At 37.4% G+C, this 24,751-nt stretch overlaps 1 protein-coding gene across 1 annotated transcript in view; it reads right to left on the bottom strand.

Annotated features, from left to right (window-relative positions):
• The window catches only part of tdrd7 (tudor domain containing 7), a 35,528-nt gene that overhangs the window by 7,608 nt on the left and 3,169 nt on the right, over positions 1 to 24,751 (bottom strand). Inside the window, 9 exon segments of the mRNA NM_001011355.2 lie at positions 1,134 to 1,336; positions 4,563 to 4,674; positions 6,293 to 6,476; positions 8,144 to 8,715; positions 9,458 to 9,672; positions 13,465 to 13,550; positions 17,443 to 17,635; positions 19,072 to 19,213; positions 22,451 to 22,671. Coding sequence (NP_001011355.2) covers positions 1,134 to 1,336; positions 4,563 to 4,674; positions 6,293 to 6,476; positions 8,144 to 8,715; positions 9,458 to 9,672; positions 13,465 to 13,550; positions 17,443 to 17,635; positions 19,072 to 19,213; positions 22,451 to 22,663 — 1,920 coding nt within the window. The 5' untranslated portion in view covers positions 22,664 to 22,671.

Genomic DNA, 24,751 nt, shown 5'->3' with positions numbered 1-24,751 from the left:
TTTAATCTTGAGAGCCTACTGCTCTGATTCTATATACTGGTTAAATAAATATTTTAGTAAAGTAGCCTGAAAAACAACCTCTGTGGCAAATTCATTGCTTAAAACTGAGCTTACAGAATACAAATTAATGACTTGCAATGTGTGTCCTACAAAATACAATTACTGATACATTTGTCAAAATGCATACATAATGGGGCACATTTACTAAGCAATTATGAGACAAATAGATAATTTCAAGTGGGTTTTCACCAGAACTCTATTTTTTCGTTATTATTACCAGAAATTTTTTTTGACAATAACCATGAAAAAAATTCATGATTTATTAACGTTTAGTTCATTTTTTTTTGTAAAATAAAAATTTGACAGGTTTGATCTGTCAAATACCATTGCGTCCTATGGAGGCTTATAATAGCAGAGGAATGGAATAGTCAGTGACAGCTTGTCCTTAAAGGGCAAGTTAATCCCCTTATTGTTTTCAGTTTCACTCAGCTTCAAAGGGAAACTTAAACACATTATTGTTTTCCAAGAATGAGTGCCAATGCACCTAAAATGCCTGCTGGAGCAATTCCTGTTTGGGAAAAATGAGAAGGATTCATGGAAACGAATGTCTGTTTAAATGCAAATTTTTTGAATTTTAACAATGCATTCAACTCGAAAAATTCAGGATTTTCTGGATGTACACTTGAATTTTTCATACGACCAATAAAGACCTTTTTGTGACATTTTAGAACATCAGAAATTATTGTGGTTTCTCCGAATTTTTACGATATTGTGTTTTACACCCCCCCCCAAAAATCAGATTTTAGTAAGTGTGCCTCAATATGTATACATGATATATGAACACTTTTTTTTTTTTTTTAAGTTACCTGGCTTTCTACATTTCTAGGCCTATGATTAAGTGGCTCTGAACACAAAACGCGGAAGGTGGAACTCCAATAAAGTTGCTTTTTAATCAAGAATTCTGCCTGACAATTTGCTCAGTGAGTTGCCTTCTCTTCTAACAAACGATGATATCCACTCCCAAAGCTCTCTTTCTCCCAGTGGTGAGTTATTGGACATTTTATAATATTTCTAAGCAAGTAATAGGTGTTATGGAAACAGAGAGCTGGTGACATATATATTTACATACTTACCTTTAACTGTAAACTTAGAGAACGGTCACACAGTTCTTTTAGACACGCAGCATTAATATTAATGTCGTCATCCCCTGAGGTATCATAAAGAACAACCAGTGGCTTTTCACTCTTTTCCAGTATTTCAACCGCAAGTATCTTTCCACAAGCTTTCAACTCCAAAGCCTTTATGATAATACTATCGTCGCAGAAAGCTTCCAAACCTGAGGAAAAAATGTTTGCATTAATTTTCAAATGACAAATTTTCTAAGGCCTGTGCGACACAATCGCTTTTAGTATGATGTAGACATTAATATTCTAAGATAACTTGCAACTGGCCTTCATTTGTAAGGTTTTTTTTCAAGTTATATAACTATGTTCAGCAGCTCTCCAGTTTTACACCATATTTACCCTAGAAGCCAAGAAGTGGTTTGAACAAAAGATGGGAATATGAATAGGAGAGGGCCTGAATAACAAAAGATAAGCATTAAAAAGTAACAATAACAGTAAAATTGTAGCCTTACAGAAAAAGTTTTTGGCTGCTGGGGGTCAGTGACACCCTTCTGAAAGCTGGAAAGAGTCAGAAGAGGAAGGCGAATAATTTTAAAACTATAAAAAATAAACTATAAAAACCAATAGCAAAGTTGCTAGGAACAGGCCATGTTACAACATGCTAAAAGTTAACTTAACACACAGAGCTACTTAGTAGCAGATACATGTCATGGCTACTAAATGCCAGAAAATACCCTGACATAGATAATACTGAGAACTGCCTCTGCTAAAACACACACACAGGGACAGTGATCAGTGAATGATCATCATTGTCTGATTCTGTAGCCGTGACAAGCAGCTGCTATTAGTAGCTCTGTTTGTCTTAGGGCTCTGGTACACGGGGAGATTAGTCGCCCGTGGCAAAACTCCCTGCTCGCGGGCGACTAATCTCCCCGAGTTGCGTTCCCCCTGCCATCCCGCCGGCGCGATTTCGCGCAAATCGGCGAAAAAGACTCGAGAGGCTTTTTCGGCGATTTCCCGAAATCGCCCTGCCGCGTCTGCCATCCCGCCGGCGACTTACATGTTCGCAGGTGGGATGGCAGGGGGAAGGCAACTCGGGGAGATTAGTCGCCCGCGAGCAGGGAGTTTTGCCGCGGGTGACTAATCTCCCCGTGTACCAGAGCCCTTAGGGCAGGGGTACACACGGGGAGATTAGGCGCCCAGCGTCAAATCTTCGTTATTGCAAACGACTATTCTCCCCACAATTTCATCCCACCGGCATATGTGTTGCTGCGATGTCTTTGGGCGACTGCAGGACATCACAGCGACGCGTATGCCATCCCACCGGCGATTTACTTTCTAGCTGGTGGGATGGCATTGCGGGGAGATTAGTCGCCTGTGACAACGATGATATGTTGTGGGGCGACTAATCTCCCCATATACCCCTGCTCTTAAGCCTAAAGGTGAACCTCTTTAATTGTAACTAGCTCTGATAAAGATCCAATTAGGGAAGGGATAAATGCAAATCAGTCATTATTACAAGGAAAAATATATCCTTTTGTATTTTACATTAAATTTGCTGTGTAAATTCTTATTTAGTATGATTGGTAGCCACAGTTTTGGTACTGAATGATGAGTGAACTTTTCTATAGATATTAATAGAACTTGCATGACACCATCAATGTATGGTCACTAGGGGTGCAGTAGTTGTTTCTAGTTGTTACTAAGGGTGCAATAATATTTTCAGATTTACCACAGAAGCAGAAAGGGATATTGAAGTTCCAGGTTACACATACATATACAAATAGAAATAGCTAGTGAAGGAATGCTCTGGTTTCTCACAAAAGGCTGTAGGACTCATGTACTATAGCGAGCAAATTTCAATTGTAAGCACAATCGGCATATTTTTTCCCACAATGCATTGTTTTTTTTTCCAGCATCACTGTGGTTACAAGTCATAATATCCCATGTTCGCCATGACACCTCTGGACCAGGAAGTGCAGGGACTGCATTCTGAAGAAAGTAACTTTAATGTAAGTGGTGTTACGTGCAACTGACTGGGGAAATTGCGAGACTTTACATGTACATGAGCCCTTATGTCTTTATAATAAAAATTTAAGGTTGAATAAATTGAACAAAAATACTATTCAATATTCATTGGTGCATTTTTTCTGTATTGCAAGAAAAATGTATTTTTCAGTATTTTACCACACATTTTAACACATTTCTTTCATTTATATATTTTATAAATTTTGTGTAATGCTGGCACTAGAAATGCGTATTAATTTGTAAAATTTACCAAAAGAAGGAGAGATGCTTATTCTGTCTTGCCCTTCCACTAGAGTCCTAGAGTACTGTTACTCCTAGTTAACATGACAAGCCCAGAGCAATAATCTAGCAAAGTACAGATGAAAACACTATGACACAGGAACATTTTCAATTTCGATTTTTTCCCCAATGGTTTCAGCACAATGGGGCAAAATTACCAGCAGAGTTAAAGGAAAACTATACCCCCAAACAATGTAGGTCTCTATAAAAATGGGATCATAGGATTCACAGTGCACACAAACAAGCCAAAGCACACATACATGCTAGGCTACATCAGCCAATGAATGGACAGAGTCCTGCCTTTTGTTTCCACACTTCTTCCTGCATTATTTGTGGTCATGTGACCTCTGAGGGAGCACACAACCCATCACTAAATGGTAGATCAAGGGAAAGGATGTAAAAAGGACAATTTTATAACATAATATAAACTTGTTGGTTAAATATTCATTCTGGAGGTATAGTTTTTGTTTAACAGTGCCTTATTTACAAATATAGTCTAATGCTAAGGGTGAAAAGCCAAGTTTAGTATAAAATTAAAACCATGGTCAATCTCTTTGCACTCTGGGAGTAAGTTACCAAGCTGAGACTGATGAGCTTTTCGTAACTTACCTTGAAAGTTCTAAGGGCACACATGAAGAAGAGCGACCCAAAAGAGGGGAAAAAAAAAAAAAAAAGTAAGGACCCCCGGATTCCTCTCACTAACTTAAATATTTGATACCCGGTATATCATACATTGATAATGTGGATGTTATGTTAACTTTACTTTTATCCCCTACTGTTCCTCCCTTCCCTTACTCCCTCCCTCCTCTCCCTTCTCTTTGCCCCCCCCCCCTGTTCCCTATTCCCTCTTCTCTCCCCCCCCCTCCCCTCACACCTGATGAGCCTCCCCCCTTCCCCTGTTTTACAACAAAGAAATTTATGAGAAATGTAACTATAAGCATAACCTGTTCTCAAAAAAATAAAACACAAATAAAGAGTTAAAAAAAAAAAGAAAGTTCTAAGGGGGGTGTGTGGCCATACATGTTTTAGTACACTGCACCTTCTAATGTACATGAGCCTAATTTCGTCTTGTGAACTTTGTAACAGAAAATTTAAAATAAAGATTTTTTTACAAGGTATGATCAACTTTACCTGCAAGTCTGCATTTTGTTGCTTGAAACGGAAGAGTATAGAACTGTTTTCCTAATTTACATACTTTAGTGATGTCAACTATCTCACTAAATCCATAATCCACATAGCAGACCTGGAATTATATAAAACAAATTATCTATTACTCTATCTTGTTTTAAAAAATGCACTTAGGTCTTTTTTTACATTTGCTCTTACTTAATTTACTTCATAAGCACATGCATCGTGAAAATAGTGATTGCTTCTTAAGATTCAGTAAGAAGCTGCAACCTCAATTCAAACCTTTACTCCAAATGAGTGCCATTCAAGGGATCGCTGGCCGGAGCGCTCAAAAAGAAGCATATTTGCAATCAGTTATAAAATCAGTACAGCATTTATAAAATAAACAATCTTCTGCAGCGCACTGATTTTCTAGCTACAGTATACTTTTTTTTGTGTTTACATCTCCTTTATTGCAGAAATCCAGGCAATATCAAAATTGTTTACTGAATATATTGTCCTTAAATTCGGGAATCAATACTTCTATCAATGGAAAAAAAAGGCTACTAAGACTTAAGTATACCTTTCGACAATTTGCCTGTGCCATTAGTAAGCACTGTCCTTTCCATTAATATTCTCCAAGGAAATCTATTTTTATATTCAATTCTAAAGAACTCTGAAGTTCTTTACAACTTTCAAAACCAAACCAAAACCAGGAAATTTAGTATTGTCCACATGTGGACATGTGAACTTTCATCAGCTAAGGGCTAAGGCACATAAAGACTCTGATTAGCAATCAATATTTGATAGATCACTTCGTATTTACAGGTATGGGACTTGTTATACAGAATGCTCGGGACCTGTCATTTACTGCATAAGGGATCTTTCTGCAATTTGGATCTCTATAACTTTAAGAATAAGTAAACCTTTTTTTTTCTTATCAGTAAAATTACTCTAAATGGCCTCCAGAATTACCTACCTTTGTCCCAGCATTCTCTCTGACCTGGTTCCTCAGTTAGAAGTTAATCATTTTTCTTTGCTTCCTTGTGCAGAGTGAAGCCCTGCCCCCACTTCCTGTTCAGTTCTCTCTTCAATTCGACTACCTTTAGTAGACCTGGAGAGCCTTCTGGGCATGCCTGGAGGCAGCAGCAGCCAGTCTGTGCATTATCAGGGTTTTTTTTTTATGAGAGACCTGAACAGGAAGTGGGGGCGGGGCTTCACTCTGCACAAGGAAGCAAAGAAAAACAATTAACTTCTAACTGAGGAATCAGGTCAGAGAGAATGCTGGGACAAAGGTAGGTAATTCTGGAGACTGTTTAGAGTAATTTTACCGATAGAAAAAAAAAAAAAAAAAGAAGGTTTACTTATTCTTTAAGTCTACTAAAAATCATTTCAATATTGAATAAACTCAATAGGCTTGTTTTGCCTCCATTAAGGATTAATTATATCTTAGTTGGTATTATTACAGAGAAAAAGGAAATTTTTAAAAATCAAAATTATTTGCTTATAATGGAGTTTATGTAATATGGCCTTTCCATAATTCGGAATTTTCTGGATTTCACAAAAGAAATTGCTTGCCAGTGTATCATAAACATCTTCATACTTGTGTGGATGAAACTGTAGTTTAAAATGTCCTGGCTTTAATGCAAACTCCACACAAGCACTATTCTCTATTGTAATTCTATACATTTAAAAAAAAATAAAATAAAATGATGAAAGAGGAATTGGATATTTATAAAAGAAAAACTATAAACCTTGACTTTTTTGCCTTCAATTGCAGATATCTGTGCTCGCAGCCAAACATCTTCCTCTGCTTTTGCAGCCACCAGCTGACCAACCCTTAAAAAGCCAATCTTTGCAGTAGAACTTTTGCTGCAGAAGTCCTTCATTTCATCTTCCATGTGTTCCTGAGCAGCAGAATAGTCACGGCCAATATACCTAAGACATAAATATTGTTACACAAAGGTTAATAAGAAAATGTCAGTTTCTAATGGAAAGAATCTTTTTATCGATAAGCTTAAATTTAATTCATTATAGATTTAAACAGATGAGGAGAGAATAACTGTGAAATGCCTCTATTACCCATCCCTAAAGAAGTTAAAACCATCCCTAAAGAAATCGCTTGACTTGTTAAGAATCAACCATATTAATTAAAATATATATATTGCTTAATTTTTTAAACTTGTATGGAAAAATAAAAAATAAGCTATAAATGGAATCATTAGGAAGCATGTCTTTAATTATTTTATGTTATTTCTAAAATTAAGTGCCATGTAGTAAGAGACACAGACAGATGGAGGTCCCTGCCCCCTAGAGTTAACAGTCTAAGTCTAAGCAGTTGGATAACAAACAAACATAAATAAGAGGTTTGGGCATTGGCCCTTAAATGGAACCTGTCACCCAAAGAAATAATTCCAAATTCTTTTCTATCGTGCTAGTTAAACAACATGAACTTTATTTACTTTATATACATTTTATAAATCTTGTTTACTTCAGTTTGGAATTCACAATGACAGCCAGCAGACAGGCACTATTTTGTGGAAGTTTTGTATTACTTCAAAATCTTGGTTAAGAGCTTAATTAATGGGGGACCTAATGCCCATGCCACACTATTGTAGACCGTGAGGAGGGAAAGGGAATGTGAGGAGGGCAACAACATCTAGGTACTGAATGGAAAGTGAAAGTGATTGACTGTTCCACTTCTATACCTAGAGGCAGACAGGCAATATATGATTGGCAGCTCAGATTTTTAAATAACTTTATAACCGGTATGAATGTTTTAATTACAAAAAAAAAAAAAGTTTAATGTTTACTTTGCAAAGGACTTTTATTATCCAGCGTTTGATTCCTGGGTGACAGGTCCCCTTGACTGTCCATAAAATGTGTTAGTGCTCCCAACAAATAGGATCATTGTTTTTTTTCTTAAGAGATTGAGAGAGTGTTCTCTACAGAGAGAGAGATGGTGGGTACGAATGCTGTGAAAAGATTGGGATTAGTTTTGCCTCAATTTCCATTATTTTCTAGCTACAACCATCCCTATCAGTTCCCATTGCTTTCTGTAGCATTATAAAAGTCTAAACAAGATGTCAGTGGCAGTGTATACAGAAATTCAGTCAAATTGGGGTGACATTGATGAAGTTGCCTGCCCATGGTCCTCCCGCTTGACTTCATTTCCAACTAGCACATAATGTTGGATAATGAGAATAGCACACATAAAAATTAAAGACCTAGTAAAAAAAAAAAATCTAGAAGAGTTCAATTTAATTAATGCATTTTTAACCAATTTGGAGCAACGTGGAAATGGTTATCTGGGGCCTTGGGTAAGTTATCATCTTGAATGTGATTAATTAAAATGGCGACCTGGAAGGCACAGAGGTTGGCAGCTCAGCAGTGAATGAGTGAGCAGAGGAGAGCATGGCAAATGTTCTGTGTCTGTCTTTTTTTTATATATATTATATATATATATATATATATATATATATATATATATATATATATATATATATATATTTTTTTTTTTTTTTTTTTTTTAAATAAACAGATTTGGTCAAGGACTCCGACTGTAGGGATATACACTTAAAATCACAAAATAGGCCTTCACTCACCTTATAACCACATCATTAGTACTGCTTAGTTCCACAACGAGCACAGAGGGAGAAGCCTCAGAAGGTATGACCAAAGGGGGTGGAGTCATATTCATCTCTGGTTCTTCCGGCAACAAGGGTGACTCTCGATCTTGGAGTTTTTGTGGGATATTATTGTTGACCGAGGGATTACTATTTTGGTTTGCCCTTTCAGCTGATTTAGCATAAAGGATAGCTTTAAATGGCTCTTCAGAAATAAGGTCAACTGTGCAAATATCAGTAAGGGAATCCAAATTTAAAACTTCAGTTGGCAATTTCTGCTTAAACATGTCCTCAAAGACTTTGGGTAAAGCGTGATACCAAAGTCCATTGCTATACTTAGTCAATACTTTTGAAATTTTCTGTTTAAGTTCATCTTTGGGGATATTGCCTGAACTTTGCAGAGGAGGTGATGACGGGGTTGAATCAACAGGCACATTTGGCTTAGCTTGGTTGTTACTGTGATTTTGAACATTCTTTGTAAAGGAGGGTTGCTTTATTGCAGTTGAATAAAGAACCATTTCTGTATGGCCCATGGTTACGAGTTTCTGAACCTGAAATAAATAAATATTTTTGAAAAACATTAATCAAGGTTATTTTTAAAAAGGGATTTAGATAAAATCATGCATGTTAACTACACACACAGGACAGTTTATCACCCACAGGAAACAGCCTTCTTCTAGTGCCCTAAATCCTTCAGTGTTGGAACCCACACATGCAAAACACTTTACATATGGCAATCCCATTTTATCACTTGAAAATTAGTGCTTCTGCATTTTTAGTCAACATGGTGCCCTATGTGTCATTGCCCCAACAGTGATTATGAAATCTAAATACAGGACTTTGCCTACATAAAGTTTCTTAAAGGGGACCTGTCACCCAGGCATAAAAAGCTGTATAAAGTCTGTTTCAAATTAAACATGAAAACCAAATTTTTTTATTAACACATACAAACACATTATAAAGGCATTTAAAAATCCCAGCTGTCCATGATATATTGCCTGCCCCGCCACTATGCCTCAGGCGCAACTTTAAGTTTCCATTCAGCACTACCTAGATGTCACTGCAATTCTCAACTGCCTGCTTGTTATAATAGTCTAACTCCAAGACTAAAGGAAACAAGATTTATAAACATTATATAGTGTAAGTGAAGTTTGTTTTGCTTAATTAACATGGTAGAAATAAATTTGGAATTTTTTTTGAGGTGACAGGTCCCCTTTAAAATGCACCTCATTAAAAATTTTACTAATAATTTAATAAAACAGAATTAACTAAGAAAAAAATCAAAAGTTATACCATGCATATGTGTGTCCAACTTGGAACCTGTTTCAACATTTCACCACCCAAATCCTGTTTGTAGGTCTCCTTGTACAACTGAGGCAACTTCGACAGCCATAAACCATTACTGTGCTTGTTCAGAAGCTCTTTCAGGTTATTTTGGATCACAGAGAGGTCACAGCGAGGTTGACCACTGCCAGGAACAACACTTTTCAAACTTTGTGTATGATTGGCTAAAACAAAAGGAACAACATTAAAATACAATATTAAAAAAAAAAAAAAAGAAAAACAAAAAGGACCAGCATCTAACACAGGTATATGTTCCATTATCTAGAAGACTTTGAACTTAAAGGAAAGATACCCTGATACACTGATAAAGATACACTGCAGGTCTCTATAAAATATATATATTATATACATTTTAGTATGCGCTGCTGGTTAAAGGAAATGTAACAGAACATTTTTTAAGTAAAAAAGCTATTTTACCCTGCACCAATAACTGCCCTATCCTGCAAACCACTTAGTATTTCAAATGCTTTAATAGAAAATACCTGCTAAAACTTTGGCGATAAGGCAAAGGAAGGAGCTGCATCCACTATGCGACAATCAATTGATCGCGCCTAGCCTGACTCCTTCCTATACAATTAAGAAGGCTAGGCTCACTCAATCGATCGTCGCATAGTGGTTGCTGCTCCTTCCTTCGCCATATCGCCGTAGTTCAATTGACAGGAAGCCAAGTTTTAGCAGGTATTTTCTATTAAAGCATTTAAAATACTAAGTGGTTTGCATGATAGACAGGCGCTGCGGAATATGTTGGCGCTTTATAAATACATGTTAATAATAATAATAGGGCAGTTATTGGTGCAGGGTAGAATAGCTTTTTTACTTAAAAAATTTTAGTGTTACTTTTCCTTTAATCCTAAACAGAAAACTGCCATTTTAAGTACTACGTGCCTCGCCCCTAGCTCATAAGATTCACCGTGCTCGCACATAAACAAAGGGTACGCATATATTCTGGGTTACCTCAGCTAACTAATGAAGATGCTGTTTTTTATTCGCACATTTCTTCCTGTTACAGTTAGAGCTGCATTATTTCCTGTCAAATGATCTCTGAAGGAGTACACGAACCATGACAAAATGATAGGTCATAGTAAAAGATGTAAAATGGCAGAATTTACCGATATATATACTCCAGTTTGGTAAGAATCTTTAATAGTTTTCTTATTAAAATATGAATTATCTGTTAAGTACTTGTTCTAAAAGGTACAGTTTCCTTTTTGCTTCATCATTGTTTTTCAACCCCTTGAATCACAGTTGCTCTGTACTAATGAAAAATGGTCTCCAACCAATCCTTGCAGGACTCAAATTTGAATGGGCAGATAGGTCTAATACATAAGTGGGGGCTATCTCATTTTACCTAGGATATGTATTACAGAATTTGGCTTGGAGTTATTTTGAAGGATCTTTCTCTAAATGCAGCTTTGAGTCAGTTATTTTAAGGTTGAAGACACACAGAGCTACTAGTAGCAGCTACATGTCACAGCTGCAAAAATTGACAATGCTGATTTTTTTTTTTTTACCGATAATTGTCTCTGTGTTTTAGCAGAGGCAATTCTTAGTACTGTCTATGGAAAGTTATTTTCTGGGGTTTAGTAGCCATGACAAGTAGCTGCTACTATGTAGCTCTGTGTGTCGTTGCCCTAAAAGGAGTTCACTTTAATATAACTTATAGGCAAAGGGAACATTCCCAGTTAAAACTAACTGTCCTGACATGAAATATTATTTCCACAAAAGCTCTACCTTTAAGAATGTTTTACAAAGATCGGTACAGCTACTTTCTAGAGATCTTTATATTTTTGTTGCAGGTTATGCAAATAAGTATACATATAAACAAGGGATGGACTAGTTGCAGGATGGGTTTCCAGACTGAACCAAATCCCAAGATACTTAAAACCAAACCAAAAACTTAAATAGCCAAACCAAATCAGAAATCTTGAAGAGGATGGACCCATCTAAGCAATGTTTCAATGGGTCTTTATTCTTTATGTTTTTCAAAATTATCAGACTGTCTATCTGCAACTGATAATGCTTGACTAAATGAGGCTATGCATGCAATGAATTGGATAGGCCACCTTGGTTAGGGAGGAAAGGATGGAGATTTAAATAAAACATGCTCTTACAGGGAAATAGTCCCTGGCATTTCAAGGTACAATGGTAAAAACTGTCTACAGCATTTGCCGTAGTTTACAGATTCTGGGTCTGTGTTACAGGCTGTCTGTTCAGACTAAAATGTTATCTCCCAATGCATCATATCAGGGGCTTCTGCTCTGATAAAGAGTTATCAGATGTTTCTCTAGTATTAAAGGGGTATTTCATCTTCAAATTAATTTTTAGCATGATGCAGGCAGTGACATTTTTAGACAATTTGCAATTGGTCTTCATTTTAATTTTTTTGTGGTTTTTAATTGATTTAGCTTTTTGTTCAGGAGCTCTCCAGTGTGCAATGTCAGTGGCTACATGGTTGTTAGAGTTCAACTAGGCACTGGTTTAAGTGAAAAAATGGTTCATGAAAAAAAGAGGGACTGAATAGGAGTATAAGTAATACATAGTGACAACAAAATTAAAACTGCAAACTCACAGATCAATAGTTGTTTGGTTCTCTTTGCAGGAAAGAGGCAGAAGAGGAAGGCGCGGGAGGGGGGAGCTGGAGGGAGCCGCAGGGGAACAGGAGGAAGTTGCTGGGGGAGGGGAGCCACAGGGGGGGGGGAAGCTGGAGGGAGCTGCAGGGGAACTGGAGGAAGTCGCTGGGGGGGAGGGAGCCGCAGGGAGGGGAGCCTGGCAGCGCACAACAAGCTCGTTCCATCTTCGAATCCATATTGCTTCATGGTGGATGCCAGGACCTGGCAAATGGAAGTATTGGCATTCTTCCTTAATCAAATTATTGGTTGCTCTTTTGGTGCTTTGGTAGTCCGTGGGTAACCTGTGCAGAGACGGATACCCAATCAGTCATTTATGTAGAATAAGCTGTCCTCTTTGGTGGCAGCTTTTCTGTTCTCCATACTGTTCCAGGCCCAGCCAAGTTCTTCTATAGAAGAAATCTGATACCATCCTCACTCTTGGCCTTCAGCCACCCTCTTGTCCTTCTTGGCTTTTCCTGTCTGTTTTTTTACATTTGATATGAGCTTTGGTAGGCTGTGCTGCAAACCAGGTCCTTACCCTTGTACTAAAACAGATATACGTGTCCTTGTTTCTTTGCAATGGATGCTTGTGTTGTATCTAGTAAACAGGATCCATGCATCACATAAAATTGGTTGCATTCTTGGGTGCTGGTTGTAGTTTCAAAATATATGTGGCTGCATTTCCCACCCTAGGAAATTTGAATATATAAACGCTCAGCCTTACTGTTCACACGGCACGATGCATGTGTGTGCTGTGGTTTGAATAAAGGCTGAAGCAGTTCATCTGCGTGAAGGTGCTTTCCTCTTTTTCTGTGATTTCCCACTCTAGGCTTATACTCGAGTCAATACGTTTTTCCAGTTTTCTTAGGTAAAATTAGGTACCTCGGCTTATATTCGGATCGGCTTATACTCGAGTATATACAGTAATTTAAAAACTATACAAAAATAAAGACTACTTGATAAGCTTCTAAAAATATTAAATTCTATAACATAGCAAGAGTTCGCTGAAAGGTGAACTAACCCTTTAAGCAAAGCAACATCACACACCTATCTTTTTTCAGAGCTAATGTATTTTTCCTATCTGTAGACACATTTGGCCAATGTGAACATCAGGTGGCGTTGCTAGAAAATTGAGTATATTTTTGTATTGTCTAAAATATCGGATGTCTTGGACACAAAAAAAAAATGAATTAGTTTTTAGTGTTTACATATACTTTAAAAATAATTCCATAAAAAAATAGATGAATGCTTTGAAATTCATGTGAATGTGCTAAATGACAGTGTGAGCTTTGTTCATCATTTAAGATCAAACAAACAAAAAAAATGTATTATTTGCAGTATACATACCATTTGAATCTGTCATAGGAGTGGGATTCAAGAATGAGTTAACCTCCCTCTGAAATCGTGGTGGAAGTGTTACTTTTCTCTCAGGCCTAGTAAAGACAAGAGATACAGATGAACCTATCAAGACAGTCAATTAAATATTTGATTCTAAATATTTTACAAAAATATCAAGATCAAAATCACTGAAAAATCTAAATTTTGAAACTCAACCAGATAATTAAAATGTATTTTTGTCATCTTCCATAAAATAGATTTTGAAGAGATCAAAAAGCTGATTAAAACAAGAGATATGACATTTTTAGAGATGCTTCATTAGAAGGTAATTCAGTAACAGACTATATTACACATCAGACTTTAGTATTGTTGTATTGCAGACTAATAGATAAAGTTAGATGTTCACTAATATGTGGAAGCATACAGTATTACAAGTTAAAATGAACACAGGGAAGCACAACTACTACTCTGTGGTTGCGTAGGAAGTCTGGTTGCTATAAAACTCAGAGCATCTAAAACAAAGACAGAATTCTGAACAATCCATCTTGGGTTTTTTTTTTAATCCTGACTTCCGCTTAAATAAATTATTAATTCATGATCATCTTTGGTCAATCAATACATTTTACTTTCTTTTTCAAATGTTAGCCCCCACGCACATGACTTTTGTACAACACTGTAACATGCCTTAATAGGGACAGCCCAGTCCGATTTTAAAAGTGCCTGTCAAGATTTTTTACTCTGGAAATCCAGACAGGAATCTGTGCTGAATGACACGACGGACAACCAATCACCACGTCATAGCCCCATCTCTTGACATCATGTGTCGACCCATAAAAGTCATTGTCCCTTCCCAATGTCTTGCAATATGCTTGACATGAATAGAGAGTACCACTTTCCCTGATATTTGACTGTACACTAATTTATGATTAGTGTACCTACAGTTTATGCTTGGTTTTACATGAAAACTGTTGTTCTCTGTAATGAGACCATTATTATAGCAAGAAAGACTAATCTCATGTTGATGACAAAACAACCACATTGTTTTTTTTAACTTTAGATTTTGTATTCTGGATAACAGATCCCATACCTGTATATAAAACTTTATAATAAAAAAACAACACTTCATATGCTTTATCAAGCTGAAATTTGCTTTTAATTTGCTAGATTAGATTTTGATATGCCTATGCAAAACATAAAATAGATATAAAAAATATTTTTAGATGTCATACATTCTCAACTAGCATCCTTAGGTGCTCTCTAAGAGGAAGGGTTGCCAGGTCACTTAAAAATTCAGGAATACATATAGAAAATTGAGCTAGATGGGCTGCACTGATGTTAATTCAATTTTAATGAAATCGGTACAGCCCAGCAACATGCATTTATTAGACATGTCCCTGAATTTTCAAATGATCTGGTAACCCTATTCTATGGAACAGGAGAATTCATTTAAATTATTAATTGTGCTGGGCTAGAGCTTTCTTAACTTGCACTTCTTTATGCTGTAGTAACAAATCCTATTCTAGCCAATGTTAGTATCTGTTTGCTTGTTCCATGTACTATACTGTGTTTAAAGTAAAAAACTTAAATTTCATTATGAATTCATATTCATACTGTATATTAGAGCATTGCTTCAGTAGGTACTCCTTCATCTAATTCATTCCAAATCATTTTTCTTGTATAGAATATAGTTGTAGATTTCATTTTTGATCTGCACCAGATAAAGGTACCTGTGCTCAAGCAATCCTCTTCCTCCTGTATTCTTTCTTCATGATTCTGGAGCCAATACGTGCAAGTACAGTGAAAAAAAGCTTTTTAGGTAAAGCTTGGCTTTTCAATCAACTGCGTAAGTGCAAATGGTGCGAAGAAAGGAGAGGAACACTCGCTTACAGATACCCCAAGCGAGTGCAGTTTTCTGCTAACAGGAGCACCGGCTCAGGTTATCAGGTAAGTGATTACAACCACTAGGGGGTCTAAAGTTATGCATCCCCAGTGATCATACTTTTCTTTCTCCTTTAAAGAGCATATTCAGGCTACATTGCCAGTGTGTTTTTAGGGGGTTACTGATGGAAATATTGTAAAGCTGAATCTTGTGGTCTTGTCAAGGCTACTACTATATTCTTTAAATCAAGAATTTATAATGTAAAAAATACACATTAAGTTTGAATTATGTTATGAAAATGTTATGTTTCACAGACTAAGGGGGAGATTTACTAATCCACGAATCCAAATCCCGAATGGGAAAAAAACGGATTGGAAACGAACATTTTGCGACTTTTTCACGAATTGTCACGACTTTTTCGTATTAAGCGCTCGTAAACGGCGGACAAACCTTTCCGACTTTGCATGATTTTGGAAGCCTCCCATAGGACTTAATGGCACTCTGCAGCTCCAACCTGGCCCAAAGAAAGTCACGATACTGAAGCTTGAATGAATCCGAAACTTTCGTACTCGGCGTGACAGAACGGTTATTTCGCGGCGGCGACGAAAAAGTCGCGACAATTCGCGAAAAAGTCGTGACACCAACGAAAAAGTCGCGACAATTCGCAAAAAAGTCGTGACACCAACGAAAAAGTCGCGACAATTCGCAAAAAAGTCTTGACAAAAAAAATCGGAAAAATAACTAAAAAAACGCATTTGGGCGCTTTTCGGACATTCGTGGATTAGTAAATGTCCCCCTAAGTATGAAAACATTTACAAAAACACATTACATTTACATATTATAGGTTATGCTTTGCAGTTCTAGCGGATGTGGGTCAAAGCTTCTGGTGCCCAAGGCAAGCCACCACCATCATTCATATCCCCTCACAACCAAAAAAATTCACCCACTATTGCACGATACAGAGATATGAGACGTAACCAAGATAAACTATGACTATATAATTGCACAAGGCCACAGACAGGGATAATATGAAAACGGAATCCTAGTCTGGTCCTCAAAAATCCTTAAAATAGTATAAAAAGTATATTGTAGCTAGCAAAATAAACATATGCTAAAATGTAATTCTTAAAATTAAAAAAACCCAAAAAACTCTAGAATAAAAACACATCTTGTTTGCTTATACGGTTGCAAACACTTATACTGCAAACAATTTTATTGCATAGTTATACTTGCAGCAGCCTCAATTAGCATGTCAGGATTAGAAGATTACATCCTCACATGTATGCTTTTCACATAAGGCCATGGGGACCTGTAGTGTTTGTTCTGCTTCTCTAAGCTTAAGTTTTTCTGCAACCTGAGAGAAGCAGATCCAATACCATACGCAGCTCCATAACCCAAAAAAACGTGAAAGCAGGCATTTTTATGCACTTATGTTGCACTTATGTTGCACTCAGGAAGTAGATCAAATGCTCCTTGTACCCATGGCCTAAAACTTGATGTTCATTGGCTGCCATTTTCTACAAACAAAAACGATTGTAAACTTGAGTGGTTAGGACTGGATTCAGCTTTGTGTTGAGCCAATAAAGCACTTGAAACCAAGTGCTGCAGCAAAAAAATAAATCTGTGTGTGTTTGTGTTTAAAGAAAGCACTGTACTAAATGTGTTAAAGTTTCAGTACAGTGCTCTCCCTGGTCCTAAGTCAAAACGAGCAGAAGTAAAGAGAGGAAAGCTAAAAAAACCTATATCGCTCTGTATATAGTATTTTCAGATACAAATTTGATTCCATTTTTACACTATGCTTGCTCTTAGTAAAGAAGGCTATCATCCCCAGGACATCAGATCCATACTGACAAGCACAGAGGTTAAATTGTGAATAATATATCCCTATTGTAAAATATAAGAATATTATAAGTCATATAAGTCATATTTTACAACAGGGGGTACATTATTTATTAGAATACATAAGTTTTAGTGAGTCATGTGAGAGAAATGACATCACTATGCCTCAATTATAACTGATGACATCACTAAGCACTGTTTATAAGGATGGAATTTGCAGAATAGTCAGTGAATAGTCTTGTGTATTATACATACATACATACAGTTACCTGTTAATATTTGGTAGATGCATTTGAATTGGTGCAATGCCAAACAACTGAGGAATAGGCGGTGGTGAATATTCAAATGTTCGGGAACCAAATGTATTCCCTTTGCCCCATGCAGATGTAGGCACAGGTTTTCTTATTATTTTCTCTTGTGGAGGAGTGAAACCCGGTTGCCTTAATGTTGCTTTAGGCTTTCCTGAAAATTAATGGAAAATGAGGTCAAGCTAAACAAAAACATATTATACTACCGTATATACTCGAATATAAGCCGAGTTTTTGAGCACTAAAAATGTGCTCAAAAAGTAAACCTCGGCTTATACTCGAGTATATGGTATGGATGTGCCCCCCCACGGACTTGTGTCCCTGCGTACCTGCGCCCGTGCTCTCCCTATGCCAGCTTCCCAGAACGTCATCCTAACTGTGCGCTCTGCTCTTCACCTGTGCGCGCTTCTGATCTGCTTGGCGCCGCAGTCGCGCCAGTGACGTCACGCGCCCCTTCAGTTACTCGTGGCCTGATCTTACAAGGTCTAAGATCAGGCCACGAGTAACTGAAGGGGCGCGTGACGTCACTGGCGCGACTGCGGCGCCAAGCAGATCAGAAGCTGGCGAGGGCTGTCTTGCATCCCTAGCCCAGACTCTGGGCTCAGACCCCTTCCAATTTACCATCTCAATAATATATCATAATTCAGTCTTCCAATCCTGCTCTGTTTGACAAAGCAAAACATTTGACAAAGCAAAACATTTGACAAAGCAAAAATAATAATATAATAATAATATCCCTAAGTGATATTAGACATTTGTATATCACCCCCCTGAGGCTTAAAGCTTTGGGAAGAGGCATGGAAGAGGTTGGATTTGTTGTATTACAATGCCCTAGAATAGTAACGTACTGGACAGAAGTAATTTCCTACATTAATGAATGCTCATTCCTCCCTGGAATCAGGTCTCCTGTGACCTGCTTATTAGACATAATAGAGGAGTCAGTGACCTTAAAAAAAAAATCTAGAACACTACCACACTCCATTATGTTCTATTTAAAAAAAAAGTAATTATGAAATGGATGAGCCCCAATTATTCTACACTGCAAAAATAGGTTGAGTTAATAAATGTTCCATTGCCTCTAACCAAATTGACATACAATGCTTGGGGGGCACCAAGGAAATTTGAGAAAAATGTGAAATGTGGTTAGATGCCAACCCCCCAAGTATCCCTGACTGAAATCTAATTTTGTGTACAGCTTGAGAACCTGATGTCACATACTTTCCTCTGCTTTGAAGCCGTCACTGAGTATATGTTAGTCTATTTGTTTTTCTCTTTTATTTTTCATCAATTCTCCTTTCCCTTTTTCCATGCTGTACTATGCTAAAGCTGAAATGATATCCAATTTGCTTATCAAGATCTACAAAAGTACTGCCTTGTCCAGGTATGCAGTGGCTTAATAAAACAAATGCACTCCCTACCAATGTTGACGAGTTTCAGAGTGTAAAGAAAAGAGTATGGTAAGGAAAAAAATGTTATCTTGTTCTTGTTGTATGGGAACAATAATTGCATTTGTTTGTTGTGCTTTCTCAAGAATCTATAAGGTCAGCAAAAAATTCCGACAAGAAAGGTTTCATTTAAGAGTTACTTTACCAAAATGAGAGACGGGAGCAGTATATTTAAGCCTCATTTGACAATTCACTTGGCCTCCACTTTTCTTTTTAGAGCTTCTCTGGTGGGCAACAAGTGCTGCAATTCTGGCAGTTTCTTTGCAAACCACAGCATAGCAAATAACCTGTATTGGAAAACAGAAATAACTAAGCGCTTTTTGATTTCCTTTAAAGTCCCCAAAACCTAAACAGCCCAGTAATCGCTTACGCTGATGTGCAGTCCAAAGGGTGGGACTGCTTTACATGCACCAAGTCAAAGATTTGAAAAATACCGAAGATAGGAGTATAGAGAAGGGAAGAAACAGCTTATGATCCGAAGTATATCATATATGTTTAATATTGTAAAAACAGTGTTATGGCATGGGCATACAAGGCTGTCAGTTTTACTTGCTGAAGATAAGACTGAAGGCAGAAAGACAAGCTAACAAGAAGTAACTAAAGACAGCTGCACTAAAAACCCGGCAAATAATTAAACAAAAACCTGGCAAAGAATCACTTAGCATTTGGTGATATCCATGGGTTCCAGATTTTCAGGCAGTCATTGACTGCAAAGGATTTTAACACAATATTACAATTTATCATAAAACTTTTGATTATGTTTGTTTGACCAATTACTTAAGCCCCTGCACATGGTGGACTATGTACAAAAATAGCTATAATTGCTTAATGGTTCTGAACATGGCCATACATTTGTTTGTGCGTAACTTTGGTACTGGTAAAAGCCATGGATATCACCCACCTCATCGATTGGGCAAGACTGAAAATTTTGGTCACCGCATTTGAAGGTGCCTAAACATCGTAACATTCATGCTGAATTGTCAGATGGGGTAAAGAACTCTTTGGGGGGAATTCACAAAAGTGGCGATATTCCGACAATAAAAGTGGAGATAGATTTGTCGGATTTTCCACCTAATTAACAAACATCTATCTCCACTTTTGTGAATTTGTCTTTTAAACAGACAGTTTTCAGATTTTGTCATTTTCCCGACATTTTTTTTATGAATTTGCCTTAAGCTGTTAGTAAATGTCGGTGCCATCAAACCCAGTCCCACAGCTACAGGAGCCTTGGGATACGGATTTTACCAGCAGGATTTTGCATTTCATATGCCATTTGTCATTTCACTTTGGGGCATTTCCTGGGGGGTAATTTTAGTTTGCCCAGGGAAACTATACATCATTTTTTCAGGACAATCTGGGCTTTCTAATGTTTTCTATATTTCTGTGTAATTTCACTCCTGTAACAAGATTTAAGGGTCTAAATACCGTCTTCTCTCGCCCCTACTCATTACTGGGCAGCAGCAATCCGACCCCACACCAACATGCCCAGTGAATAGAGGTCCAACAGGACTAGGGCCCACTGGGTTTTTATCCAGTGCCCTGTTGGGCCAGTCCAACCCTGTACCCCAATAGCCTGGGAGGCTTTACTTTTCCTTTTAATAAAAATGTTTACAATATATTCACACAAAATTTTTATTATTGCCTCATTGATTAAGCTAAAACTAGCGTAGCAATGCAAATGTGAGGTAAAAATCTTTTATATATAAGATATAAATTAAACTTTTTTTAATCAGTGTTTTACTTGTTTATAAAATGTTAATGAGGCTTTTTGCACCTATTGTTCTAGGGTTAAGACAGAAACTTGTCCCCTAACAATAGGCTGCTAATCCCCATTAATATGTTAATGACCCCCCAATGGGGCCCCTACCTTAGGTGTGAAATGGAGACTGAGGGAAACAAAGTTACAGAGTTACACTGCGCTTTACTCCATTTTGAAAATGTCGGGAAAAAATGTCGTTAAAACGTCGTATAAATGTCGTTTCAACGACAAATTCACAAAAGTTTCTGTAAACTGTCTTTCTTCCACCAAAAACAGAAAAGTGGCGGTTGAGTCGGAATTTAGGCGGATTTCTGTTTGTGAATCTGGAGAAAGTGTTTTCTGCTAGTTTTTCCACCACTTTTACTCCAAAAAAGGGCTACCTCCACTTTTGTGAATTCCCCCCTATGTATTTACCTGCATATCTGATTAGCTCTTAACATAGGATCTTTCCTATGACCAATCATAATGGGAAAGATCGTAACTGTATTGTGTATGGCCACCTTTATGATTCTTTTCAAGCCCTTGAACCAAAACACAAACTGTACACTTTTCTTACAGCTTGACTGATTTCTTTTAAATCCACTGTGGTGGCATATAGAGTCAAAATTATGAAAATGTGCCACTGTCCAAACATTGATGAACTATGAACTTAGATATATAGATAGGATAGCCACCAACTACGAACAATATTGTTAATAAACAAAAGTGTGCGATATATCATTGGCCAATATCTCATAACACAGCTCAGTCTATGCTGCAAATACAGTAAACAATAAACCAGCTTTTCAATTGTAATGCCTTAGATCCTTTGTATCATAAACTATACAGGATGCAGAGTCATCTGGTACCTTGGTACAAATACAAATTCAAGTCTAACAGTTCTGCAAAAAATTTTGATAGAAAAGCAGACAATCCCTAATTCCTGTAAAATATCTTCTTTCAGAAAATACTTCTGGAAATTATACACACCAGGTCAAATGGCTTTAGTCGGATTAATGGCACTTTGTTTTCAATGCCAGCTGACACACAGCAATGACTATTGTTCAACAGACTAAATACTGGCTGATAATAAAGATTCAGCGCTCTCAACAGTTAATGTGCTTAGACTGCTTTTTTAGAGCTCTAGCTAAATAAACCATACCCATATAAAAAAAAAAGATAATACTGAAATGATAATGGTCTGGCACAGGACCAAAAGGGCAGTTTGTAACTACTGGATTTATTAAACTATTGTAAAAATAATATTAACCCACAAATAACTGACATTTTGGCTACAATTGCTTTCAAAGAAGAGTGGGAAAAAGTGCAATATCACCGGTGGGAAGACATTTGGAAGAGATTAGTCGCCTGCGACAAATCTCCTTTAGCAGGGGCAACTAATCTCCTCATCTGTCATTGCCCTTGGGTTTATAATTTATTAAGTGCCAAACGTATGTGTGCAATTTAAATTGCATGCATCTTCAAAAAGCAGTATTTTTTTTTATCATGCATTTATAAAACTTTAACATATTGCATTCCCATAGCATTGTACATTAGAAAAGTGTATATATCAAACACACAAATTAGATACTGACCAATAAATGATAGAGAAGGTTAAGATTTGCACCTATTCCTCAGGAACTGTTGATTACAATGAGGGAACACGTTCTATCTGGCCAATAATATAAAAATACTCCTTTTAAAATGCCCCCAAATGATGGAAATGCAAACAATTTATTTTATAAAGAATACAGAATTAATTTACATTTAACCATTTTGCCATTACCTCACCAACACGGCTAACTTCAATTCGAACCACTGATGGAATGCTTTTCAAGTATGCATCCAGGGCATGAAATCCCATATCCTTAAAGGGAATTGGTTCACCAGTGAATGATTTGTATTCTGCTTGTAATTTGCTTAGAGGTACCCCATTTTTATTTGCCTGCAAAACTGCCCGCAACATCTTGGCCACAAGTTCCTTCTCTGATTCCATCATCTTTGATTCTGTTAAAGAAACACAATAAAAAAAGAAGTGTGTGTAATTATACAGAAAAATCTTAAATACATTCTAATCCTTTAGCTAATTTTGTTTGTTGATACATTATTGATAACTGCAACCCCTTCCCTCCCCTTTTTGCCTTCTGTACCCTCCTTTTTCGAAAAATGACAAAATAAAGAATTTAAAAAAAAAAGTTCTTATCCTTTAGGACAGAAAACCATAGGTTGCCAAATGTAGAGGTGACACATCTATGGTGGGGCAAGAAAATGGAGGGCTAATTACAGTTATACATGTGTGTAAATGCTTTGCCCAGGCCTCCTGTTATGGTTCCCTTTAGCTCTTGGTAAAGAGAGGAAATTTACCTGGCCCCCACTGCGTCCTCACCCCTGGCTACTACCTGTCTGCCTCATCGTGGTGACTTGAGGACGCAGTGGGGAGCAGGTAGTGGAGGACACAGCGCAGAGCGAAAGGACGCAGCGGGGAGCAGGGAGAGGAAGGACGCAGCGGGGACCAGAAGGACGCAGCAGGGAGCAGGGAGAGGAAGGACGCAGCAGGGAGCAGGGAGAGGAAGGACGCAGTTGTGGACTGTAGTTTGAGGAAGCAGCAGGGAGTAGGCAGCGGGAGTGGGCTGTAGTTTGAGGATGCAGCAGAGAGCTGGAATGGGCCGTAGTTTGATGACACAGCGGGGAGTGGTGGGGTCACGGCTGTAGTTTGAGGACTTTAGTCCGGCCCCCCAACAGTCTGAGGGACCATTAAGTGGCCCCCTGTTTAAAAAGTTTGAGGACCCCTGGCATAATACATACAATGGAGAAATGGAGAGCAGTTACTGGATAATATAGTATGACATTTTTAGACAAATGACAAATGAAACATTTTCCACCAACAGATTTCTTTCAGCTGAGAAGTACCAGAAACGACTGCTGCCCCATCCCATTCATTGGAATAGGAAACCCATTAAAGAATAGGTAATGGTACTGGAAAATGCTTAAGTAACCAGTACGGTCATTCGTTTCACATTTAAGCAAATGAGACACAACACAGAGTTTTTGACACTCCTCCCCCAACACACACACAAAGAACCCACCCCATGTTTCATAGCCCTTAGCATGGAGAAAAAATGTGGTGGCCAAACCCACTACTTATGCCATAGGCCTTGCAATTTTAGGCAGGTTTTCCAAAGTAGTACAAACAAAAAAAAATATGAATTTGCACTTATTTATTTATGATGATACTAACACCTTTGTAATTGCTAATCAATCATTCATCAAAAAATGTTTCTATCTAAATTGTGTAAACTCTCTGTTAAGATCTGAAGAATGCGTAGTTGCTACATAAAATAAAAGCAATAATAAAAACTGCACTTAAGGTGGCCATTACCTTTTATAATTACGATCTTTCCCATGACCATTGGTCGCAGGAAAGATCGATCATACCCTCCACTAACATTCACGGCTGAATCGTCAGATATGTAGGTAGAAACAATAGGAATTCTACCCCATCTGATTCAGCCCTATCAAAATCTTTTGTCCCGCCCGATTGACAAGATGATTGATATCCTAGGCTGTTGCCAATATCGGCCATCTGGTCGATCTACCATAAACGCACCTAATATCGTACGAAACCTTGTTTTGTGCAATAATATTGGTGCGTGTATGGCCACAGAGCCATTAGAGCCACAATATTCAAATAAGCATTGTTATAATATATGACCCCACAAAAACTACCTGAAGAATAGGTCAACGGGGTGACGTATACAATATCTCTCAATTCACTGCTGTTCTTTATAGCTACATAAATATCAGATGCTGCATACTATGCACCAAGCAGTAACAGAAGGTGGCCCTTCAAAAAGTGTGGTTTAGAGACTGCACTGGATACGAATGACTTGGAGCATACAAAGGTATGGTACCTATTATCCAGAACGCTTGTAACCTAGGGTTTTCCAGATAATGAATTTTTCCGTAATTTAAAACTCCATACCTTAACTCTATAAAAAAAATAATTTAAACATTAAATAAACCCAATAAGATTGTTTTGCCTCCAATAAGGATTAGTTATATCTTAGTTGGGATCAAGAAAAAGGAA

Source organism: Xenopus tropicalis, chromosome 1 (genome assembly GCF_000004195.4).
Source record: "Xenopus tropicalis strain Nigerian chromosome 1, UCB_Xtro_10.0, whole genome shotgun sequence".
Lineage (NCBI taxonomy): Eukaryota > Metazoa > Chordata > Amphibia > Anura > Pipidae > Xenopus > Xenopus tropicalis.
The sequence above is the reverse complement of the archived record's forward strand: the minus strand, read 5'-3'. Positions and strand labels throughout refer to the sequence as shown.